Source organism: Cetorhinus maximus, chromosome 8 (genome assembly GCF_964194155.1).
Source record: "Cetorhinus maximus chromosome 8, sCetMax3.hap1.1, whole genome shotgun sequence".
Lineage (NCBI taxonomy): Eukaryota > Metazoa > Chordata > Chondrichthyes > Lamniformes > Cetorhinidae > Cetorhinus > Cetorhinus maximus.
In genome coordinates, this window is record NC_135886.1 from 23,448,480 (window position 1) to 23,468,706 (window position 20,227).

General features: G+C 43.4%; 1 protein-coding gene across 1 annotated transcript in view; it reads left to right on the forward strand.

Annotated features, from left to right (window-relative positions):
- elapor1 (endosome-lysosome associated apoptosis and autophagy regulator 1) overlaps window positions 1-20,227 on the forward strand; it is a 121,417-nt gene that overhangs the window by 39,315 nt on the left and 61,875 nt on the right. The window contains exons 5-7 of the mRNA XM_078546589.1: window positions 5,324-5,407; window positions 15,539-15,644; window positions 19,876-20,025. Coding sequence (XP_078402715.1) covers window positions 5,324-5,407; window positions 15,539-15,644; window positions 19,876-20,025 — 340 coding nt within the window. The remainder of the gene's footprint in view (window positions 1-5,323; window positions 5,408-15,538; window positions 15,645-19,875; window positions 20,026-20,227) is intronic.

Genomic DNA, 20,227 nt, shown 5'->3' on the forward strand with positions numbered 1-20,227 from the left:
TTGGCTTGGGCTTTCCACCATTAATAAAATGACTTACACACCAGGTGTTATAATAAAGACTTGGCAGAAGCAAGAGTGAAGCATCTGATAAACTTAATGAATGCTGCACTTAATAAAAATGTTTGCTCCCCAAACAAACAAAATGTAAAAGTCTAGTCAACTTCTTTAGAACTTTTGCACATAAGCCCAATAAACAAACTTTACATGAGAAATAAATCTCATTGAACAACTGTGCAACCAACTTGTATATTGTCACATTGAAGCAGGAAACTATAGAACATGAGATACCCAGCCTGGTTCATATGTCTGCTTTTTATTTCCAAACTAGTACAAAGATAAAAACTGTATACTGCACAATTAATCAAAATTATCAGTCAAAATGGACTTCCATAAGACATAGGAGCAGAAATTAGGCCATTTGGCCCATTGAGTCTGCTCCGCCATTCAATCATGGCTGATAAGTTTCTCTCCAATGGCACAAAACACCCAAACCAGGAGGGAGGCTGTGGTGTCGTGGTATTGTTACCTAGATTGGTAATCCAGAGACCCAGGGCAATTTTCTGGGGACCCAGGTTCGAATCCCACCATAGCAGATGGTAGAATTTGAATTCAATAAAAATCTGGAATTAAAAGCTGAGTGATGACCATGAAACCATTGTCGATTGTTGTAAAAACTCATCTGGTTCATTAATGTACTTTAGGGAAGGAAATCTGCCATCCTTACCTGGTCTGGCCTACAACCAATGACTCTTAAATGCCCTCAAGGTAAAAAATGCTGACCTAGTGTCAGACCCACACCCCAAGAATGAATTTCCCCCTCCCACCATTGGCAGGGTTTGTGGCGAGCGGGGTCAGACAATATAGTGAACTGGCAAATGAGGTTAAGGGATAGGTTAATAGTGTTCAGTGGTAGGATCAGAAGATTGGAAAGAATATAAAGAACAGTAAAGAATGACAAAATGATTAATAAGGAGGGAAAAATTTGAGTATGAGAAAAAGCTGGCTAGTAACATAAAGGCAGATAGTAAGAGTTTCTATAGATATTTAAATAAGAAAAGAGTTAAAGTGAGCGTTGGTCCTAAAGAGAGTGCGTCTGGGAAAATGATAATGGAAAGTAGGGAGATGGCGGATGAAATAAACAGGTATTTTGCTTTGGTCTTCACTATAGAGGACACAAGTTACAAGTTGATGGTAATGAGGAGAGGATGTGGGTCACGGGTGGAAGGTAGAGGGTGTTTGAGCAAGCCTGAAATGCAACGCGGACCATTGCTGCTGAAGCACTGACCACTACTTTGATGTCCAGTTCACAAATGCTGGACAAGAGGAGGGTCATCGGGTGGGTGGAGCTGCAGGTCAGCTGAACTAGACAACTGAAGGGGATCCCCAACATTTATTCCTGACAAAGGAAAGGTGTTTGAATGGAGTAGGGCTGTGAAGGGCAAGAGAATAGCCAATGTGGGAGGCTTCTTGCACATGGCTGGCAAGGGTCCTGGCAAAGATCGATGTCTCCATGTGCAGGCATGATTCAGGGGGACATAGACCCTGCCTGGGTTGTCCCCTTGAATTTGGGTGTACGCACAGGCATTAACACTAACAGAAGCAATAAAAATTGAGGAGACCTCAGACACATGTAAAGTACAACAATACATGTGTGTGCAGCAATAATGAACAATAATATTGAACCCGTGCCACCAGAATGAGCTCATAATTTCTGAATTTTATGTTGCCTACCACGGCGTCTAGGTGCTTCCCATCATCTGCAGCAGGGATGGAAGCTGACCACTATGCCCTCTGGAGGGAGGTTGAAGTGCCCCCTCCCGCCATCGCGTAACCACTGCAAAAGCTCACCCATGGCTACAGTGATGGAGTGCAGGTCTGCACGTATCTCCGGCAGAAACTGGGTGTTCTGTTGGACCAGGTTCTCCATGGCATTCGCCAACCCCCCCATGGAGACCTTGATATGCGCACATGTTGGTACCACTACATCAGAGGTCAGGCGATGGACTTCTGTGCCTCATGTGCCACTTTGAGGGCCTCCGAAATCTCTGCCTGATGTTTGCCCCGCCTCTTGCTGCATGTCCAGCATCTTCTCCATGACTGCTCCCAGAGGCTTGTCATCTGACTCTGACTGAGCAGAAGCCTGTTCCCTAGCATTCCTCCGAGTGGCCTTAGTTTTCCCTGCCTCTTCCTGCTGCGGAGACATGCAGTGACCACCAGCGCGTGAGGCTCAGCCTAAACTACATCTAATATCCACCTTGGTGTGTGTCTCTAAGCTGGTGGAGGGTGCAAGTGACTGCCGTGATGGCTCTATGGGTGGGATTTTCTGTACCCGCCCGCCGCCGGGACCTTCTGGTCCCGCCGCAAGTCAATGGGCGTGTGGCTGTGGCGCCGCCTCGCCCGCGGCGGGTTCTGCCCACAACGGGGCTGGAAAATTGAGAATTTGTCGTCGTTATCGTCGTCATCCTCCTCGGTCCTTTGTGGGCTTGGACTGCTGCTGGACTCAGTTTCAGGGTCTGGCCTTGCCCTCTTCCTGCTGGCACCTGGAATGGAAAGAGGAGAGAATGGGTGACTGGGTGGGCTGCCTCCTACATTGCACTGAGCATCATCCTTAAGTTTCTGTGTACAGGGATTAAGCATGCTTCCTCACTGGATGGCTGGGGGAGGCCTGCCTCGCTCTCACCGCACGAATGGTCACGGTACCCCCCTCCCAGCTTGGCAGCCCATTCTTCGTATTCAGAAGGGGTGTTGATTGGGCATGCCCCCTCCTGTCTTCTCTCCCTCAAGCTTGTTATTTGCTAACTTGTCCTGCATAAGGAAAAAGGATGGTTAGTGAGCACTTGTGATGCAGGTGATGTTTGCATGCTGCCAATCTTCACCACCAACCCACTGGCAACTATGTGCCATATGAAAGATGCACTGCTGCTGGTCCACAAGGGTACTTCAGCAGCACCCTCCCGAGCTGTGAGTTCCAGCAGCTAGAAGGACAAGGACAACATAGGCATGGCAGCAGCAGCATCTGCAGTTGCTCTCCATGCCAACTCCCCCCGCCCTCCCAAAAATAATTTGAATCCTTGGTGTGGCTGGGTCAGCGACCCGCAATTGCCTCCCTACCTACAAACTACATGGGCTGAAGAGGGGCTATGAGGCCCAGCACCTTGCAAAGGGCTTTTATGCGTGGGCACCACAGATGGTGGCCTTGCCACTGAGGCTATGTCCCAGCTCCCATTCAATGAGGTGAGTATGGGAAGTAGAGGATGCACTTATTCTGACCATGCAGATGAGGTCATTCATTCTTTTCCTGCACTGCAGGGCAGTCCTTCTGTGCATGGAGTTGGCACTCACCACCCTGGTGACCTCCTCCCATGCAGGGGTGGTGAGATGGGTGGCCCTCCTCCTCCTGGCTGAACCTTGGTGCTGGTGCTGGTTGGACCTAGGCCCCGGAGCGGACAATTCTGCCCATACGGTCTAATCAATAATTAAAGTGCAATTTTCCCCATTAAATTGACTCTAGAAATGCCAATTCTTTCATGTTTGATCATCAAATATGAGTAGGTTGGTATAGTGGCAATTGTACTAAACTAATAATCCAGAGGTTTGAAAGGATAATCTGGAGAAATTAGTTGAAATCCCACCATGTTAACTGGGGAATTTAAATTAAGTAAATAGTATCAGTAATAGTGGCCATAAAGCTACCAGATTTTCATAAAAACCCATCTGATGTGATTGACCTGCTGAGTTCACTCATGCCTTTTAAGGAAGGAAATCTAGCATCCTTGCCTATGTATGAGTCCAGACATACAGCAATGTGGTTGACTTTTAACTAACCTCTGAAATGGCTTAGCAAGCCAAACAGTTGTATTCAAGAAAGTGGCTCACCATCACTTCCTTAAGGGCAATTAGGAATGAGTAATAAGCTTTGGCCTTATCAGTGATGTAAACATCCTGTCAATTATTTATTTTAAAAAGCATACAATTTTAACTGTAAAATTTTGATTTTAATAAATGTTTCACAGGGTCTATAAAGCCAAAATAGTTGAACAGGGAGCATTATACTGACAGAGAAGAGCTTTGCCCCTCAATGAGTGGTAATGGTTTTTCCAGTATCACTGCTGGTAATATTTCTAGAAAACCCCTTCCTCCTGTAGTTCACATTTTCTCAACAGTAGATTTTATGCCTGGTGACACCTACTTTGCTGAGCAGTTTCTGGTATGAAGAAATTTTCTTTGTGAAAAAGGTGCAGTGTTAGTCAAGCATTTGCAAAACTGGAGTTCCTCAGTTGAAGATCAGACTCTGGGATATGTTCATCAGCACGAAGCCCACAAAACTCAGTCAACTTACTGGGATCAGACCAGCATTCAGTGCTTAATGTCCAGTAAGAATGACATTGACAAAAAAGGAAGCTTTGAGTAAGAATTTGATATGCCAGCCTTTTTGTTAACTGACATGTTCCTTTCCTCATTCTTGGAGTAACTTCTTAATTCCCTATACATTCATGCTTAGGTAAGTGTGATGGTTAATGTGAAAAACAAAAATAGAAAACATTGGTCATTCAGCAGGTCAGTCAACACCTGTGGAGATAACTGCTAGATTGAAGTTTCAGGTGTGGACTAAGATGTGATTGACCTCCTGAGTGGATTCCAGGATTATCTGCTTTTGTTTCAGATTTCCAGCAGTTCTTTGCGTTTCGCAATGTTTGGTGTAGGTTGTATTGACACCACCCAGAGGCAAGATTGCCATATTCCAGAAATTAGGTTGTTAGACAAAATAGGTGAATTCCAGCGCTCTGCTGCCTAACTTTGTTCCACAAGACAAGTATTCAGTTAAATTTGCTGCTCACATACTTCATTAAGTGCCTGCTGTAGTGAAATATTGAATTTTATACAGAAATAGAGTGCCATTAATTAAAAAAAATGTCTGATGGCAGATGGATATAAATATGGTCCACTGTGAGCTCCAGTTTGAAAACCTATGAATAGATATAAAATGTAAATAGAAACACAAGGCTATTTATATATTCAACTACAAAATAAGGTGTAATAGTGAAACAAAAATGAATGAAATTTGGGATAATGTCAAAAAGACCATTAGAAAATCCTTCAAACCAGTGTGACTCACCAAAACTTAATGGAAATGATCATAGTTGTCGATAACAATTGAGGTTTGGCAGCAGAATGCCACTACTGTTCGTATGAACATCTTTTCCCCTTTAACAACTCCCATTATATTAAAAGAGTAAAAATTGCTATTGATTAGAGAAAGAATAGTTTAAGTTATTCCTGTAGTGTACAGCCCAAACTAAATAAAATAATCCTTTCTCCCCAGGTTCAGAATGATCAGTGTCAAGCAATTGATGATGACTCAAAATGGATAAGAAGAACAGAAAGATATGAATGGGACCATCATACAGTAGGTGTTGAGATCTGAAAATAGCTAAAATATTTCCAGTCCCTATTCTTAGTCCTCCCTGCGGCTTTTTAGTTTTCACAAATATTTCTTGGGTATTGAAACTCCGCTCAATGCTCTATCACAAACAAGCTGACCAGCAGCAGTGTGAGTAGTAACATTATTGAATTATGATTTGGCGGCACGTTACACTTATACATCATCTTGCTATTTATTATATTACTCCCCTGTGACTATAGATGTTGATTGATGCTGAAAGATTTTTTGCTACAGTATAAGGGAAATATCTGTTAATATTATAAAACATTATCTCCTGCACTAAAAATGTGAGAACTCTGTGTTCTCCCAATTTTGGCTCCTTGTGCATTCCCCAGCTCCTTCACCTTACCATTGGCAACCATGTCTTCAGTCATCTAAGCTTTGAATTTCTTCTTCAAGCCTTTTGGCCTTTCCGCCTCTCTCTCCCTTTATGAGATGCTGCTAAAAACCTACTTGTTTGTCCAATGTTTGACCACCTGTCCTAACATCTCCTTCTTTGGATTGGTGCCAGTTTCTGCGTGATGATGCTGCTGTTAACAACTTGGGACATTCTAAAGGCATTAACCGGTGCTATATAATGCAAGTTGTTGTTGCAGTACACATGAGAAAGATGCAGTATTGAACACACAATATTCACTTTTTGTACAGAAGGGACTGTTGTTAGCTCCAGAGCTCAGACCTTTTTCTGTGAAAGTGGCCATCCATTCAAGGCATCTTGTTGAAGTGCCACAATTGCAGAATGCAAAGGGTGCCTGGAGATGAAAAAAAATGCTTATTCAGGAGAAATTGTGTCTTTAGTTACACTTAAATGTTTAATAAGGAATGTGCTTGATGCACCAGAAGATCATTATCTGAACCCCAAAAAGGCAAATAAAAAAGATCAGAAAGAGATCAAACAAAACAAGAGAATCAAATTCAAAAACCAGCAAAGCATATCTACAGGGATGAAGACAAGCACACGTTTGGAAATTTGGAGTCATGTATAATGGTCACCTCCCTTTTTCTCTGATCCAAGTGTTGCACAGCCTCTGGATTAATTCTTACTGAAATTTACAGGCCGTATTTATATTTTCACTTCAAGAAGAATCAATATTTCTCCTCTTTCTACCTGCAAGTGTAATGTACGCTGGTTAATGGTTTGTGTTTGGAAGCAGGTCGTGCAACATTAGGAATAGATACAGTGCCTTTGTCCACTGTTTCAAACCCTTTATTTTAAATAACCTCTTGCTTAAAATATTGGATAAGAAATTATATATGGCCATGCTAAAACATTTGTTACTAACATTATATAGTGCACTTCCAACCTGATGGCTTCATATGCCTCACAGATAAATATGTAATAGGTATTTTCTGTTTTGGAATTACTAATTTTGCGTTCTTATAAACTTAAGTTTAGAAAAAAAAATGAAGAAATATGGAAACCAGTAGCAGCTTGCATTTATATTGCTCCCGAATTGCAATAACAATGTCCCAGGCTGCTTCACAGGGATCAAAAACGGACACTGAGGAATAGTGATAGGTGAGCATGGAGTGACAATCCGATGCTGATTGCCACTCCGAGGAAGTTACGGCCCATAGTCAAAGAGATTGGTCACCTCAAAAGCCTCATCAATATCTGAGTGCAAACAATAAGTATGGATCACAGTGCAGACAAAAGAGTGGCACATGCATCATTTAGTTTCAGTGATAAGAATGGAAAGTAGAGTTCAATTTTCTAGGAAGGTTGAAAGTGCAGGTAGCTTTGTAGCTGCTGAGGATGTCAAAAGTGGCAAAATGGCTGTAGTAAGCACTAACATTAGTGAAAGTTAGTCTGAGGAGATTGAAATAGCACAATGTGGAAGTATTTAATTAATATTCCAGAATATACGACTAAAATAGACAAAGGTTCTGTGACCAAAGGGCCTTTGACCAATTAGCGAAAGTAGAAAGAGAGGGGATGTAAAGTAAGTTAGAAAGAGAACAGCAGAGGATGCATGCTGATTTGTATGGTTGGAGGATATCCGAGAGGGAGGGACAGGGTTATGAAGGAACTTAATTTTGAATAGATTCTGTGAACAATGGACAGCAGGTGGAACTGACTGAAGGAACCATACAGAGTTTGAAGGCTCTCTGAAGCCATCAGGTGCTTCAAGTGGACAGCAATCTTTGACACCCAAGATCACAAACTACGTAGCAAAGTAGTTCAAAGTGCTTACAAGGCAGTAGAAAACCGTGTCAATGTACACCAGTACCACCCCCACTTAAGTAAGACCATGTAAGATTATGTATGTCACATTGTTCTATTTCAATTCTCTTTGAACTACCAGTTTACTTCATGCCCTAGCTGAACAGTTAAAGAAAACTTTTAAATGAAAGACACTTTGTGAGCAAATTTGAAGAGTAAAGTCAGTGGATATAGTGTCCACTCTGCACTAACTGCTGATAGCCATGATGATGGTGTGTATAGATTTTATTGGTATAGTGGTAAAGGATGTATTCAGTCCACTGCAGGCCATCACAGAGTGTGTGGAAACTCTAGGGACATCTGCAGTGGAGCCTGCACCATCAGAGGCTTTATGCTCCACCCGAATGTGATCTAGAATGTGCTTTCCTGATTTCTAGATGCTGCTAGTCTGTATTCACTGAACTGTCACAAACGGCTCTATAGCTGTAATCGCTGTTTTAAATTTGCTGTCACACAGATCTTGGGTATAGAGGTCCAAGATCCCAGAGCAAGACATTGCTAGAGTTAAGGTGGATAAGGGTGTTGGCTATCAGGACAAAATCCACAGTGACCTTTTTTTAGCATGTCTCCTGCATTGTATAGATGTTAGTAATTGCACAGGATCAGGCGGTCCCCTCTGGTGTGGACTTAGTTTTGCGATCAGACAATCATAGAAGCATGTGTCTGAATTTCTCACCTGTGTTCTGCTGACAGGATGAACTCAAAGATGTTGTGTTTTGTTCGCTACCATATAATTACACTAGGCATGGGTGGTCCTATCACGGTAGTTCTCCTAAAATTTTCGTCATTTGCTCCCATAACTTATGAATATGGGAGATGGTAATCTCCGACATTGCCACCTTTACCCGGACATTTCTCATGGTGCTCCTGATAGGAAGATGCCTTTGAACTTTGAAGATGGAAATCCTTCTCCATCTTCTGCAGCAGCAACTCAAATGCTGCGTCCTCAGATGAGCAGTTCTGCTCCAATGCTCTCTGCTTTCTATTGTCAACCAAGCAATTTTGTATTTTGCAAAGATTTATTGCAGTTTCCCTTTAAGTGTGAGCAGCCTTATTTTTAAGTGCTGCTGTTCTGTCAAGTTTCCCATTCCTGGAATCAGTGAGTTTCCTGCGCCTGAGTCAATCTGCATAGAAGGAATGATAATAAATTAATCCTGAGAAATTGCAGCAATCAACTCCACAGACAAAATTTACAGCACATGAGCAAATGACATATGGTGCTGCCTGCACTGAATCACCAGAACATGTACCTTCCTGTTACCATGGTTCCCATTTAACATTCTGTTTATGCAAGAGATTCAAAGATTTCTGGACTTTACATTTTTAAAAGGAAAACTGTTGGGGGGGTAATTTTGCATAGAAACCAGGAGCACAGTTGGTAATTGTCATGCTGTGAAGGTGCGGTGCTTTTTAAATAGTGGGGGGAAATGTGCAGCAATCTCCCCCATGTTGTTGCCATTTTCCTCCCATCTGCTTCAAAAAATAAAAATGTTTCACGAAACTTTGTACATTACTTTCCATATCTCACTGGAAATGGAAGCTTAAATAAATAGATGTCTCCACAACAGTCTGGATAAACCAGTTTAAACACAAGAGTAAGTTTCTCAGCTGCTACTCACATTGACTCTGTTCTTCATTTTGACCTTAGTACAAAATAAGCAGGGTATTGCTATTGAACAGTCCTTTACCATAGGGTTGTTTTTAACCCTAGTTCTATTGAGATTGCTAAGTGCTCCCTGGCAAAAGCTATTAACCTTAAATGAGTGTTAAATGGTACAAGTTGAATGGCAGTCAATATTTACTTTTATTACAATATGGCACAGTAAGTGTTTTATTGTCTTTTGGAAAAGCTGCCAATGCGGGAAATATTTAACATGATGCACATGAACTCATTCTCCATTTCTTTTATGCAAAACTTTTAAAGTCGTGAGCCAGTTTACAATTTAAGAGGCCGGGCAAGAGACTAACTTATGATCATGTTGCAAGTACTGCTTGTAAATTCATCACCAGGAGGGACATGAGAGTTGTTCAGGGTGAAGGCATTCTTGTTTTTAAATCTTTACTTACCGATCACGATTATACAGCTCAGGTTGGAAAAGGAAATGATGGACATTTTAATCATTTTGGATTAAAACTGTAAAATATTTACTTTTGCAGCATTTAGCGACTTATCTTTTTAACTGGGATTTTAAGTACATTTTGAGTCAAAAGAATAGCTGAATTATTACGCTTTTTAAAGAAGACCGAACATTTTACAATTTTTGTTTACACACATGGGGCAGAATTTTCCGCTCATCAGGCGGGTGTGTGCCTGACCTGAACGAGTGTAAAATGACGCGCAATGACGTTGGGTGAGTGTCCCGGCCCCATCATGCAATATTTCGGTCGGTCGGCACTCATGGGAGTCGGAGCTTCACCCGCCATTAATTAAGGGGCCAGTTAAGGCCCTTGACAACTCAACTGATGGCAATTTAACGTTGCACATGTGATTTTTCACTCGTTGCATGGCAAAACGGGCAGGCAGGCCACAAATTGCAAAACCTCATCCACGGGCAGGATAAAAAGGGTCAGCAGCATTGCCAGTGTGAGTAGTGAGAAGTTTTGGAGATAGTTTGCTGCTGGTTGCTTCTCGGCACTTGGCAGCTTCATCTCCGTTCGGGGCTTCATTCTTAGCATTTCCACGCGTCATTTCAGGACTCATTGGTGAGTCCAAGGCCCCCTGAGGATTCGGACCATGTGAACCCTTCCAGGTATCAGACAGCCTTCCCTTTCCCTGGTGGAGGCACCTCCTCTGAGGAGGAAGAGAAGGGCAGAAGGGAGAGGAGGCCACGTGTCCCAATGCAGCTTCCAGGGGAGGGACCTGTGGGAGTAGAGGTGCAGGCACAAGGGGCGCAGGGCCAGCAGGTAGCCCAAGGCAGAAGGGGCCGCAGGAGATGCCACTATCCTGCTGCCAGGGTTTACATGCGGCGATGCAGCTACCTCAATATGTCCGATGTGCAATGCCGAAGGAGGCTCCAGATCTCCAGGGAAACAGTGACCTCCATTTGTCAGATGAGCGGGCCTGAGGTCAGCTCCAACTGTGTGGGTGGACACCCCATCCAGTGGCTCTGAAGGTCACAGTGGCCCTCAACTTTTATGCCTCCGGCTCTCTCCAGGGGTCAGTGGGGGGTCTATGTGGAGTCTACCAATCGGCTGTCCACAGTTGCGTCAAGCTGGTGACAGAAGCTCTGTTCAGGTGGGTATTACCTTTCCTTCATTTCCATATGGACGAGGCCAGCCAGGCTGAGCGAGCCAGAGACTTTGCAGCGATTGCTGGGTTCCCCCGCGTCCAGGGTGCCATCGACTGCACATGTTTCCATGAAGGCACCAGCGGGTCAGCTGGGTGCCTTCATCAACAGGAAGGGATTCCACTTCATGAACGTGCAAATAGTGTGTGACCACAAGATGCAGATTCTGCAAGTCTGTGCAAGGTACCCTGGCAGCTCCCATGATGCATACATCCTCAGACACTCCCAGGTGCCGAAGCTCTTCAATGCTTCAGCCTGGCTGGATGAATGACAAGGGGTGACAAGGGCTATCCCCTGAAAGGGTAGCTCATGGCGCCACCCAATAACAGAAGCTGAGCAGCAGTATAACAGGAGCCATGCCTCCACAATGGCGGTGGTAGAGAGAACCGTAGGTCTTCAAAATGCGCTTCCAATGCCTGGACTGTTCAGGGATTGCACTAAAATACCCCCCCAGATCATGTGTCACTGATAGTGGTTGCATGTTGCGCTCTCCACCATTTGGTACTGGCAAATGGGGACCCACTGGAGGAAGAGGATCTTGACGCAGCTGCACAGGCCACAGGGGATGAATCCAGTAGTGAATCAGAAGAGGAGCATGGTGAGGAGAATGCTGAGGGCATGGAGGCAGACCTCAGTAACCTCCAGGGAGACAGGGACACCAGGGACACCTTGAACCAACGCTTCTTCAGCTAGGCTGTCAAATAAGTGCCACCACCTCATGCCAGGGCTGCCACCACCATCCTGGATCTCAGAAATTGCCCTTTCCTTTGCCCCCAAGACACACTCAGTACCTGTGCAATAAAGTTTTGAGCCACCCACATCCAGCATTACACAATGGTGTACCCTGCACCTACAAAACAAATGAAGCATACTCAGGCCAATAACACAAAAGCAAATGTAATAATGTTGACATTCAGATTATGAACAGAACAATATCAGGTGTTGATGGTCACATGGTTAAAAAAAAAATGGGAGAGCAAAATATCACCTGTGATCAGTCCCTTTTGTGCTTAGGGTGTTTTAAACTTACATTTACGAGTGCTATGCCTAGGTGCTCCCCCTTCGCTGGCACCAGCATTCGAGACAGCCAGCTGACTCTGCTGTCTTGTTGGCCTTGATGACCTTGGCGGTTGTCCTCTGGCCAGTGGAGCCAGTGCTGACCCTGCCTGGGAAGGAGTGGCCAGTGCCATGGCTGGTATCTCCCCAGTCACTGCAGCCTCATCAGATGCCACGGTCACTGGCAGAGGGGCAGAGGAGCTGCTTCCATCATCCGGAGCGCCCTGAGAGGAGCCCGCAGAGATGACAAGCAGCTTGTGCGCCAACGTGAGGTTGCTATGGACCTCCCTGCTTGCCATTGATGGATGGGCACCTAGCTGAGATACTGGGTGCCTTATCCATCCTGAAGTCAGTGCCTGTCTGAGGACTTGCAGGCCCGAGCGCAACAGCAGGAACCCCTGATTCTGTTTCTGGAGCAGCCTCTCCATGAGAGTCGCCACTCTCTCAATGGAGGAGGCAGTACGCTCGGCCATGATGGTCAACGCAGTGCTAACACTTCGCCTGGATTCCTCCATCACGGAGACCATGGCACGCATACCCTCATGGATCTCCGCCAGCCCGCACACCCTGCTGGATATCCAGCATCTGTTGCCTAATAGACGACTCCAGAGGCTCATCATCCGCCTTCGACTGAACATCGTCTTGGTCTCCAGCAGTCCTCTGACTGCCAGCGCCCTGGGCACTTTCTGCCTCCGCCTGTACCTCAAGCGAGTGTGAAGTGCCCTCACCAGTGTGCACCAATGTACTAGCCGCTGAACTAATGCCCATCAAGGTGCTTGTACCTTCGCTGTTTCCTGCTTCAGCTGGTGTGACACAGGTGCTTCTGGAGCCTGGTGGTCCTCTGGTGTCAGGGGTAGCTCTTGGAGGTCCTGCGCTTGGCTGCTTGGTGGTAGATCTAAGGGAGAAGAAGGACAAATCATTAGTTTAAGTCACCGCACAGTCACTGTGCATGCCAGGTACCCTGGTGAGACACCGGAGACCTGCATCATGGTGACATCATCTTTCAAGGATCAATGAGGAACCCAGTCTAGAGGCTCCCATCAGTGATGAGACTGCACAGGATTGTTTGCAGCATCCGAAACTCTCACCTCAGTGTACTGCACTCTCACCTTCGTCTGACACCCCAGCCTCTCTGTGGCCGGTTGACTGAGGTGCGTGGCCCCTCTCCAGCTCCAAGGTGTCCTGCTTGTATCTTGTAAGGATTGGGAGGTTTGGGGGGCCTCCGCAAATCCACAACCTCTCAATAATGTTGTGGGATGTCTTCTCCTGAAAGGACAGAGGAGCATTGATTAGTCTCCTCTCTACCTGCAGTGCCATTGCAGCCTGGCCAACCCCACCTGGGGAGCACCTTGCAGAGCACATCCGAGTCGTGGCCCTCGAGGCACAAAGCACTCAGTCCAAGCAGCCAGGGCTCACCCCTTGGTCAGCCCTGGCGTCATTGCCATTTGGCACTCAGACTCTAACACCCCTGAGCTCCGCGGAGGGGTGGCCAGCCCAAAACACTTCAACACACTGACCCATGCCAACAAAGTACTCACCCTTCCTGAGCGCAACAGGTCATTAAACCTCTTGGGCACTGCACCCACCTGCGCCGCACCACGTTCTGGATGCTCACCCGGGCTGCCACCTACTCCCATGCCCTCTTTGTGAGGTGCGGTGGCCTCCTCCTCCCATCTCTGAGGACAAAGTTGTCCCTTCTGGCAGCTACCTCCTCCAGGAGGGCGGTGAGGCACTCATCGGAAAAATGGGACCGCCAAGTTCCCAGCCGACCTCACCTCCCGCCTGGCGTCTACATCTTCGCTTACAGCCATTTTGTTGCAGCAACTCCAACGTGTGCAGCCTCCCTTGGGCTGCCCATGCATTCTTGAACCGGCTGCTGGGTTGCTGTTGGACCCGGCGGCCGACAGGCCCTCGCCCCTGCCTGCCCCTTCTCGAACGTTCTGCAGCCAGCGTTCACGCTAGGCAGGCCTTAATTGACCCGCCAGCATGAAATCGCGGTCGCAGCTTGACCGCGGGTGGCAGTCGGCTTCCTGACCACTCCCGTTCACCCCTGCCAAGCCTGTCCAATGAGGGCAAAATTCTGCCCATGGAATCCCAACACATCAGGCCATAAGGTGCCTAACTATCTCATCCCCCTATCCATGGATGACAGTGATGATGTTGTAAGGCTGCTCTCCAACAGCCATTGCACTGTTTGCAGTTAATTTTAACATTGAAGAACGTGTGTCATCATCATCAGAACATTTTTGCACAAAAAAATTAGTTACTGAATGACTGACGTTGGAATCTTTTTTTTTAAAACTTTGCTCTTCTGACTAATTTCATTTTATGTTGTCTGAACAACAATAGGGAACTGGGTTTGGGTTAAGTGGCTCCAGTTGAAGGACCTCCCCGAGTTTGACGGGTCAAACAACGACCATCTATGCTGTCATTTGTATTAGGACTTGAGCTTTAACTGTCCTGTTTCAGAACGAGCTTTGTGTATGGCAGGATATTTGCATGTGCAAAAAAAGAGAAAAAAGATATTAATCATGACCACTAAACATCTCAAGGTGTTTTAATGCATGTAGAGATTGTTGTAATGTAGGTAATGCAGCAGCCAATTTGTACACAGCAAAATCCCACAAACAAGTATCTGGTAACAAAATATGTGATAACAGAACACCTGTTTTTGTGGTTGAAGGCTAAATATTGGCCAGGACACTGAGCATAATTCCCAAACTCTTATTCAAAATGGTGCCATAAGATCTTTTATATCCACCTGAGAGGGCAGTCAGGCCTTCGGTTTAATGTCTGATCCAAAAGGCTGCTCCTCCAGCAGTGCAGCACTCCCATACTACTGCACTGGAGTGTCAGCCTTCATTTTTTTTTGTGCCTAAGTCCTGAAGTGGGACTTGAACCCAGAGGCAAGAGTGCTCCCCACTGAGCCTTGGCTGATACATAAGAGACTTGGAAGGGAAATATCCCTGCTTTGTGGACATTTACTTTGAATTCAGATAGGTCAAAATGAGCCCTAGGGTCAAAAGAAGTTGAGCATATTGTAAAGCAGGTTTGACATCTCAATAACCACGTAGTGTCACACTGAATTCTTATGAAACTACTGCCTCCAAAAAGTCTCACTTCATTCTACTCCTATATCAGGTTGGCCTTGACATTACGATTCCACTGCAAGTTTAGCATTGGTACAAAGTTGCAATCACTTTACTGCAAACCCACATTTGTAGTGTAACTGCGTCTTTTTATTCTATGGGATAGATTTTTAACTTGCCTTGTAAGAGTAGTACTGGCATTGTGGATCAGCTGAAATCATTGGATTGAAAATTGGGTGTTTTTTTATAACTCGAGGCTGATCCACAATGCCAGTTTTATGCCCAGGCGCCACATTGAAATTTACCCCAATATATAGTTCTTCAATCACAGTATCCATGGTATTGCCATCTGACCTGTATAAATCTTGTCCTTTTATATTTTCAGAATCATGTTTTGGTATTTTTTCCAGATTTTGTAATGTCCTCTTTTTCTTAAAAGGTACAATTGAATCGTGGCAATAATGTCTTGTACTGGCGGACAACAGGGTTTTCAATGAGTACGAAGGTGCTAAAGCCTGCTCTCATCAGAAACATTTTTATCACAGGTACATTGAAAGCTAGACTGAACCAATGAAATAGCCTATTTAAAAATAAATGTTTCATAATGCAAACAGTTCCTTTTACTAAGTGTTATGTGGTTCTGTGGGATAATTCCTGAATTATGGTCATCTGGGAAGGAAAAGGATGGAAGTAATACAACAGAAAGCAATCCGACTTGCTTCAAGTTGTTTGTTCTGGTTTCCTGAAAACCTCGGTTGCATTTAATTGTCTACCTCTTGGGAATCTATTAATAATGTATTTCATATAAATTGGGTGCAATAATTTCGTGGTTATGAACAAGAAACCCACGGGCTGTGATTCCAAAATTGGATTGAACCAAGTTTGGGTTGGTACCAGGAAAATAAAATGATCAAGAAAGCTGCCAGATTGTTCTGATTAAAAACCCCACTGGTTCACCAATGCCCTTCAGGTGTGAATCTGCCTTTTTCTTCCGGGCCAGATGGCCCACATACCAAACTATGGGATTTAATTCAATTTTGACATGCAGTGCACAATGGGTAGTACACCTCGCCCCATTTTCCTTTGCTTTGAAGTCAATGGAAAGGAAAATGAAATGGGTTGAATAAAGGATGGCTGATCTGCTATTGTCCATTGTGTGCTCTCATTGAAACAGACTTTAACTCCTATCTGGTTAATGCTAGTGAAGAGATATTCCTGGAAGTGCCGATCACATGGGCAAATATTGGACAACTGGGCTGGTTGGAGTACGCATCTAGAAAGGAATCCCTCTGATTTTCCAAAGTTTGCTGCAGCCAAGTGATCCATGGTATCTTGACACAGTTCCCTTTTGTGTCTTCTACAGTGGTCTTGCAAGTCCCTCTGCTATTAACGTCACTGGAATCTCAATTGCCACCACCAACTTCTCAGAGCAATGGGAGGTGGGCAATAAAGATGGCCCTCGCAGTGTTTTCCACCTCCTAAGAATAATTTTATTTTAAAAGGAGACAAATAAAACATTAGAAATATGAAGATACTTTGGTGATTGGAGAGGTCATTGAAGTTTGTAGGCAATGGATGTAATCAAGCTCTATGGATAACCTGGCATGACACTATGTAGTTGTGTTGTGTGGGGGCTTTTCTAATGCAGACCATGCCTTTTTAATCCAGTAATGACCTGCTCAAAGAGTCTTTGTACAGACATTTGCTGTCCACTGTTTCCTCATACTATTTTTCAGTGCTTTAGGATCTTAATCTCTAGTCACTGGAGCTTTATTCTGTTTGAATCCAAACATGGTGCCCTTTTCCATAAACAACATGGCCAGCAGCAGCATGACCCCAGTTCTCAGTTAAAAGCCCTGCTTCTCAGGTGTTTATGACATATGAGACCCTGTGACTAGCAGAAAGGTACTATATATTGAATGCTGGGTCACCCTGTTCCTCATACAGAATAACAGATTACTGAAATTTATGGATTTTATGATGTCTAGAAATGGTAGGGGGAGGATTAAATGACTTTGTTGGAAAATATTCTTTGAGACATAAAATCCTCCCTTGTTTGAAAGGTTTTGAAAGCATTTTTATTAATCCTCTTAACAGATGGTTCCTATATTTTATATTATGATGGTGAGATGTGGCATTTGCCTGTAGCAATTTTGAAACTTTCTGAATGACCAAGTAGAATTTTGTTGGAATGACAATGTATTACTTTTGATCAATATTTTATTGCTCATCACATTTTTGCGTGTTTTGTGCCAGTCACTTTGTATTCTTTAATGTGGGGAAATAATTGGCATTACACCGAGTAGGTTCAGCGGAATAGGTTTTATCAAATTTAAATGCTGATTATTCTATGCACAATTTGTCTTGATGCAATTTTGTAATATTCGTAATAATATGAATCTTTCTGCAGTTTACCATTTTCAATCAAGATGGACTAGAACTTAGTGAAGCAAAGCTAAATGAATAGTATTAAATATAAAAGCAAAAAACTGCGGATGCTGGAAATCCAAAACAAAAACAAAAATACTTGGAAAAACTCAGCAGGTCTGGCAGCATCTGTGGAGAGGAGCACAGTTAACGTTTCGAGTCAGCATGACTCTTCAACAGAACTAAGGAAAAATAGAAAAGGGGTGAAATATAAGCTGGTTTAAGTTGGGGGGTGGGGGTGCGGTGGGACAAGAAGAGCTGGATAGAGGGCCAGTGATAGGTGGAGACAACCAAAAGATGTCACAGACAAAAGGACAAAGAGGTGTTGAAGGTGGTGATATTATCTAAAGGAATGTGCTGCAACCAAAAACAACTCCCAGACTAAATTTTTCTATACTGGAATATTATTTTTCATAGTTGCCATTTTTTTAATGCAGCACAGTCTGTGACAGTATAGAGAATAAAACTTATTTTAAAATGCATGGAACATGGCTTACCCCTTCAATTCTTTGCAAGACCCTTTGGAACGTAACCATGTACACTGATCTTCAAAATAATTAGCCTTATGAACTTTGCACACTAGGACTAAAATAAATTATAAATATTGCAGTCATGTCAAAGCACAGCTCAGCCACATAATTACCATTTGTTTGAGTTTACGATACAATGACATCCCCAAGATATAAAGATTCAACCCTGAATTGATTTTTTTTTTCTTTCTACTAGCTTATTTTCCTTCAATGACTCCTTTAATTTCCCCCCATACCTTTTCTGTCTTGAAGGCAGTGGTTCATGCTAGAATATAATTCTATGGGTAGTTTTAGACTTCTGGGACTTAATCTAAATGGCCATTCTTCACATGTGAGGCAAGATGGTCTGCGTTAGTACATTATTAAACTATGGTGCCATCACAACTGAAACTGATTCTATTCTCACCTGGCACAGACTTGCAAAAGCAATCAAAGGTTAACGATCAGTCGCAGAAAATCTGGCTTTCATCTTCAAGGGTTTTTAAAAAAACAATTGTAGCTGCTGTACATCATCAATAGCTGAGATTGATCAATTTGGCAATGACTAAGAATCAAAGCCGGACAGTTCCTGACTTTTCTAATTAAACATGTACAAAATGATGTATTTACTCATTAAACTAAAGTAATTTAAATAAGTATTGATCAAGATTTTCATCAGGCTCAATGGTTGTTTCTCCTGCTTAGAGAAAGTCGGAAAATTATTTGTTCAGAATTTTTTTAACCCGTCCACATTGCACATTATTTTAACAATAGTCAGCAGAAAATTTAGCCACTAAGAGCAAACGTGTATGTTAGACTAACTCAGTTGGTAGCAATCTTGCTTCTGCATCAGAAGGTTGTGGTTGGAGCCCAGATTGAGTACACAGCCCAGTTCAGGGATCGGCAACCTTAACAAGAAGAAGAGCCACTTTCTAAATGTTGTCAAAAATGCAGTACCTTAAAAGCCCCAATTGCTGCTACTCAAATGCAAAATTAATGAAAACAGGACAGACACATTTTGACAACGGTTTAAAGGTTTTTACAAAAATGTTGCTAATTGAATGATACTTCCTCACATGTACACTCTTAAAAAATCACTTTTAAAATAATAAAATAAACCGTTTAATTACCATCAAAATGGGTTTGATTGATCAAGATCTGGAGCCCCACATGAGTCCTTAATAAGGTGCATGCAGCTCTGGAGCTGTAGGTTGCAGACCCCTGGTCCAGGATGACATTCCAGTGTGCCATTGATAGCGGTGTTCAACTTGGGATAAAATATTCAACTTAAGTCCTAACTGCCCATTTTGATAGTTGAGCTATATTAAAGATCCCATAACATGGGCCAAAGAAGAGCAACAAGATTTCTTGATGTCCTGCACAACAGTACTCTCTCAACCAATACCATGTAAAAACAGATTGACTAGTTATTCATCACATTGCTGTGAATGTGATGTTGTAACAGCAGAAGAATTGTCCTATTTGACTACATTGGATTTCCAAGGTACTTGTGCAAAGCACTTTGACACAGGTTGATGAGAAGGACACAACATAAATCCAAATATGTTATTATAGCAAGCATTTTTGAAATTGGGAACATAAATTGAATACAGATAGCACTGATTATATAGTAAGTTGCTGCAGGAGAAAGTACATTGTGCATAAGGATACCATGACTGGGCTTTGTGTCCAGGCTCACTTCTGCACTGAAGTAAAAATTAGCCAATTAAATTTATGTGACTATGTTGTTAAATACAAAAATGATAGACATCTTACTTAATTGGTGAGCCAACTTTTATCTTCCTTTGTCATCAGTTCTCTGGTTTTATTTGATTTTAAGGAGTGGCCTATACGTCGGAGTGTTTTCCTTGTAAACCAGGTACATTCAATGCAAAACCTGGATCCTCCCATTGTGACTTATGTCCAAGAAACACCTATTCTCCAAGAGGAGCGACTTCATGTGTAAACTGTGATGAAGATCAATATTCAGGTAACATAGTATTGAAGTAGTAGGTGAACTCTTTATTGATTGTATCATGAACTCATTACATTCATATATTACTTTGGCAGTTAAGCACCACCATCAGCAAAGGAACATGGTTTTTCTGCAAAGATAAAAATGCAGACACGGAAAACTGTTATCTAGAATTGTTCCCTCCAATGGGGGTGTTGGTCCATTTATTTTAAATAGG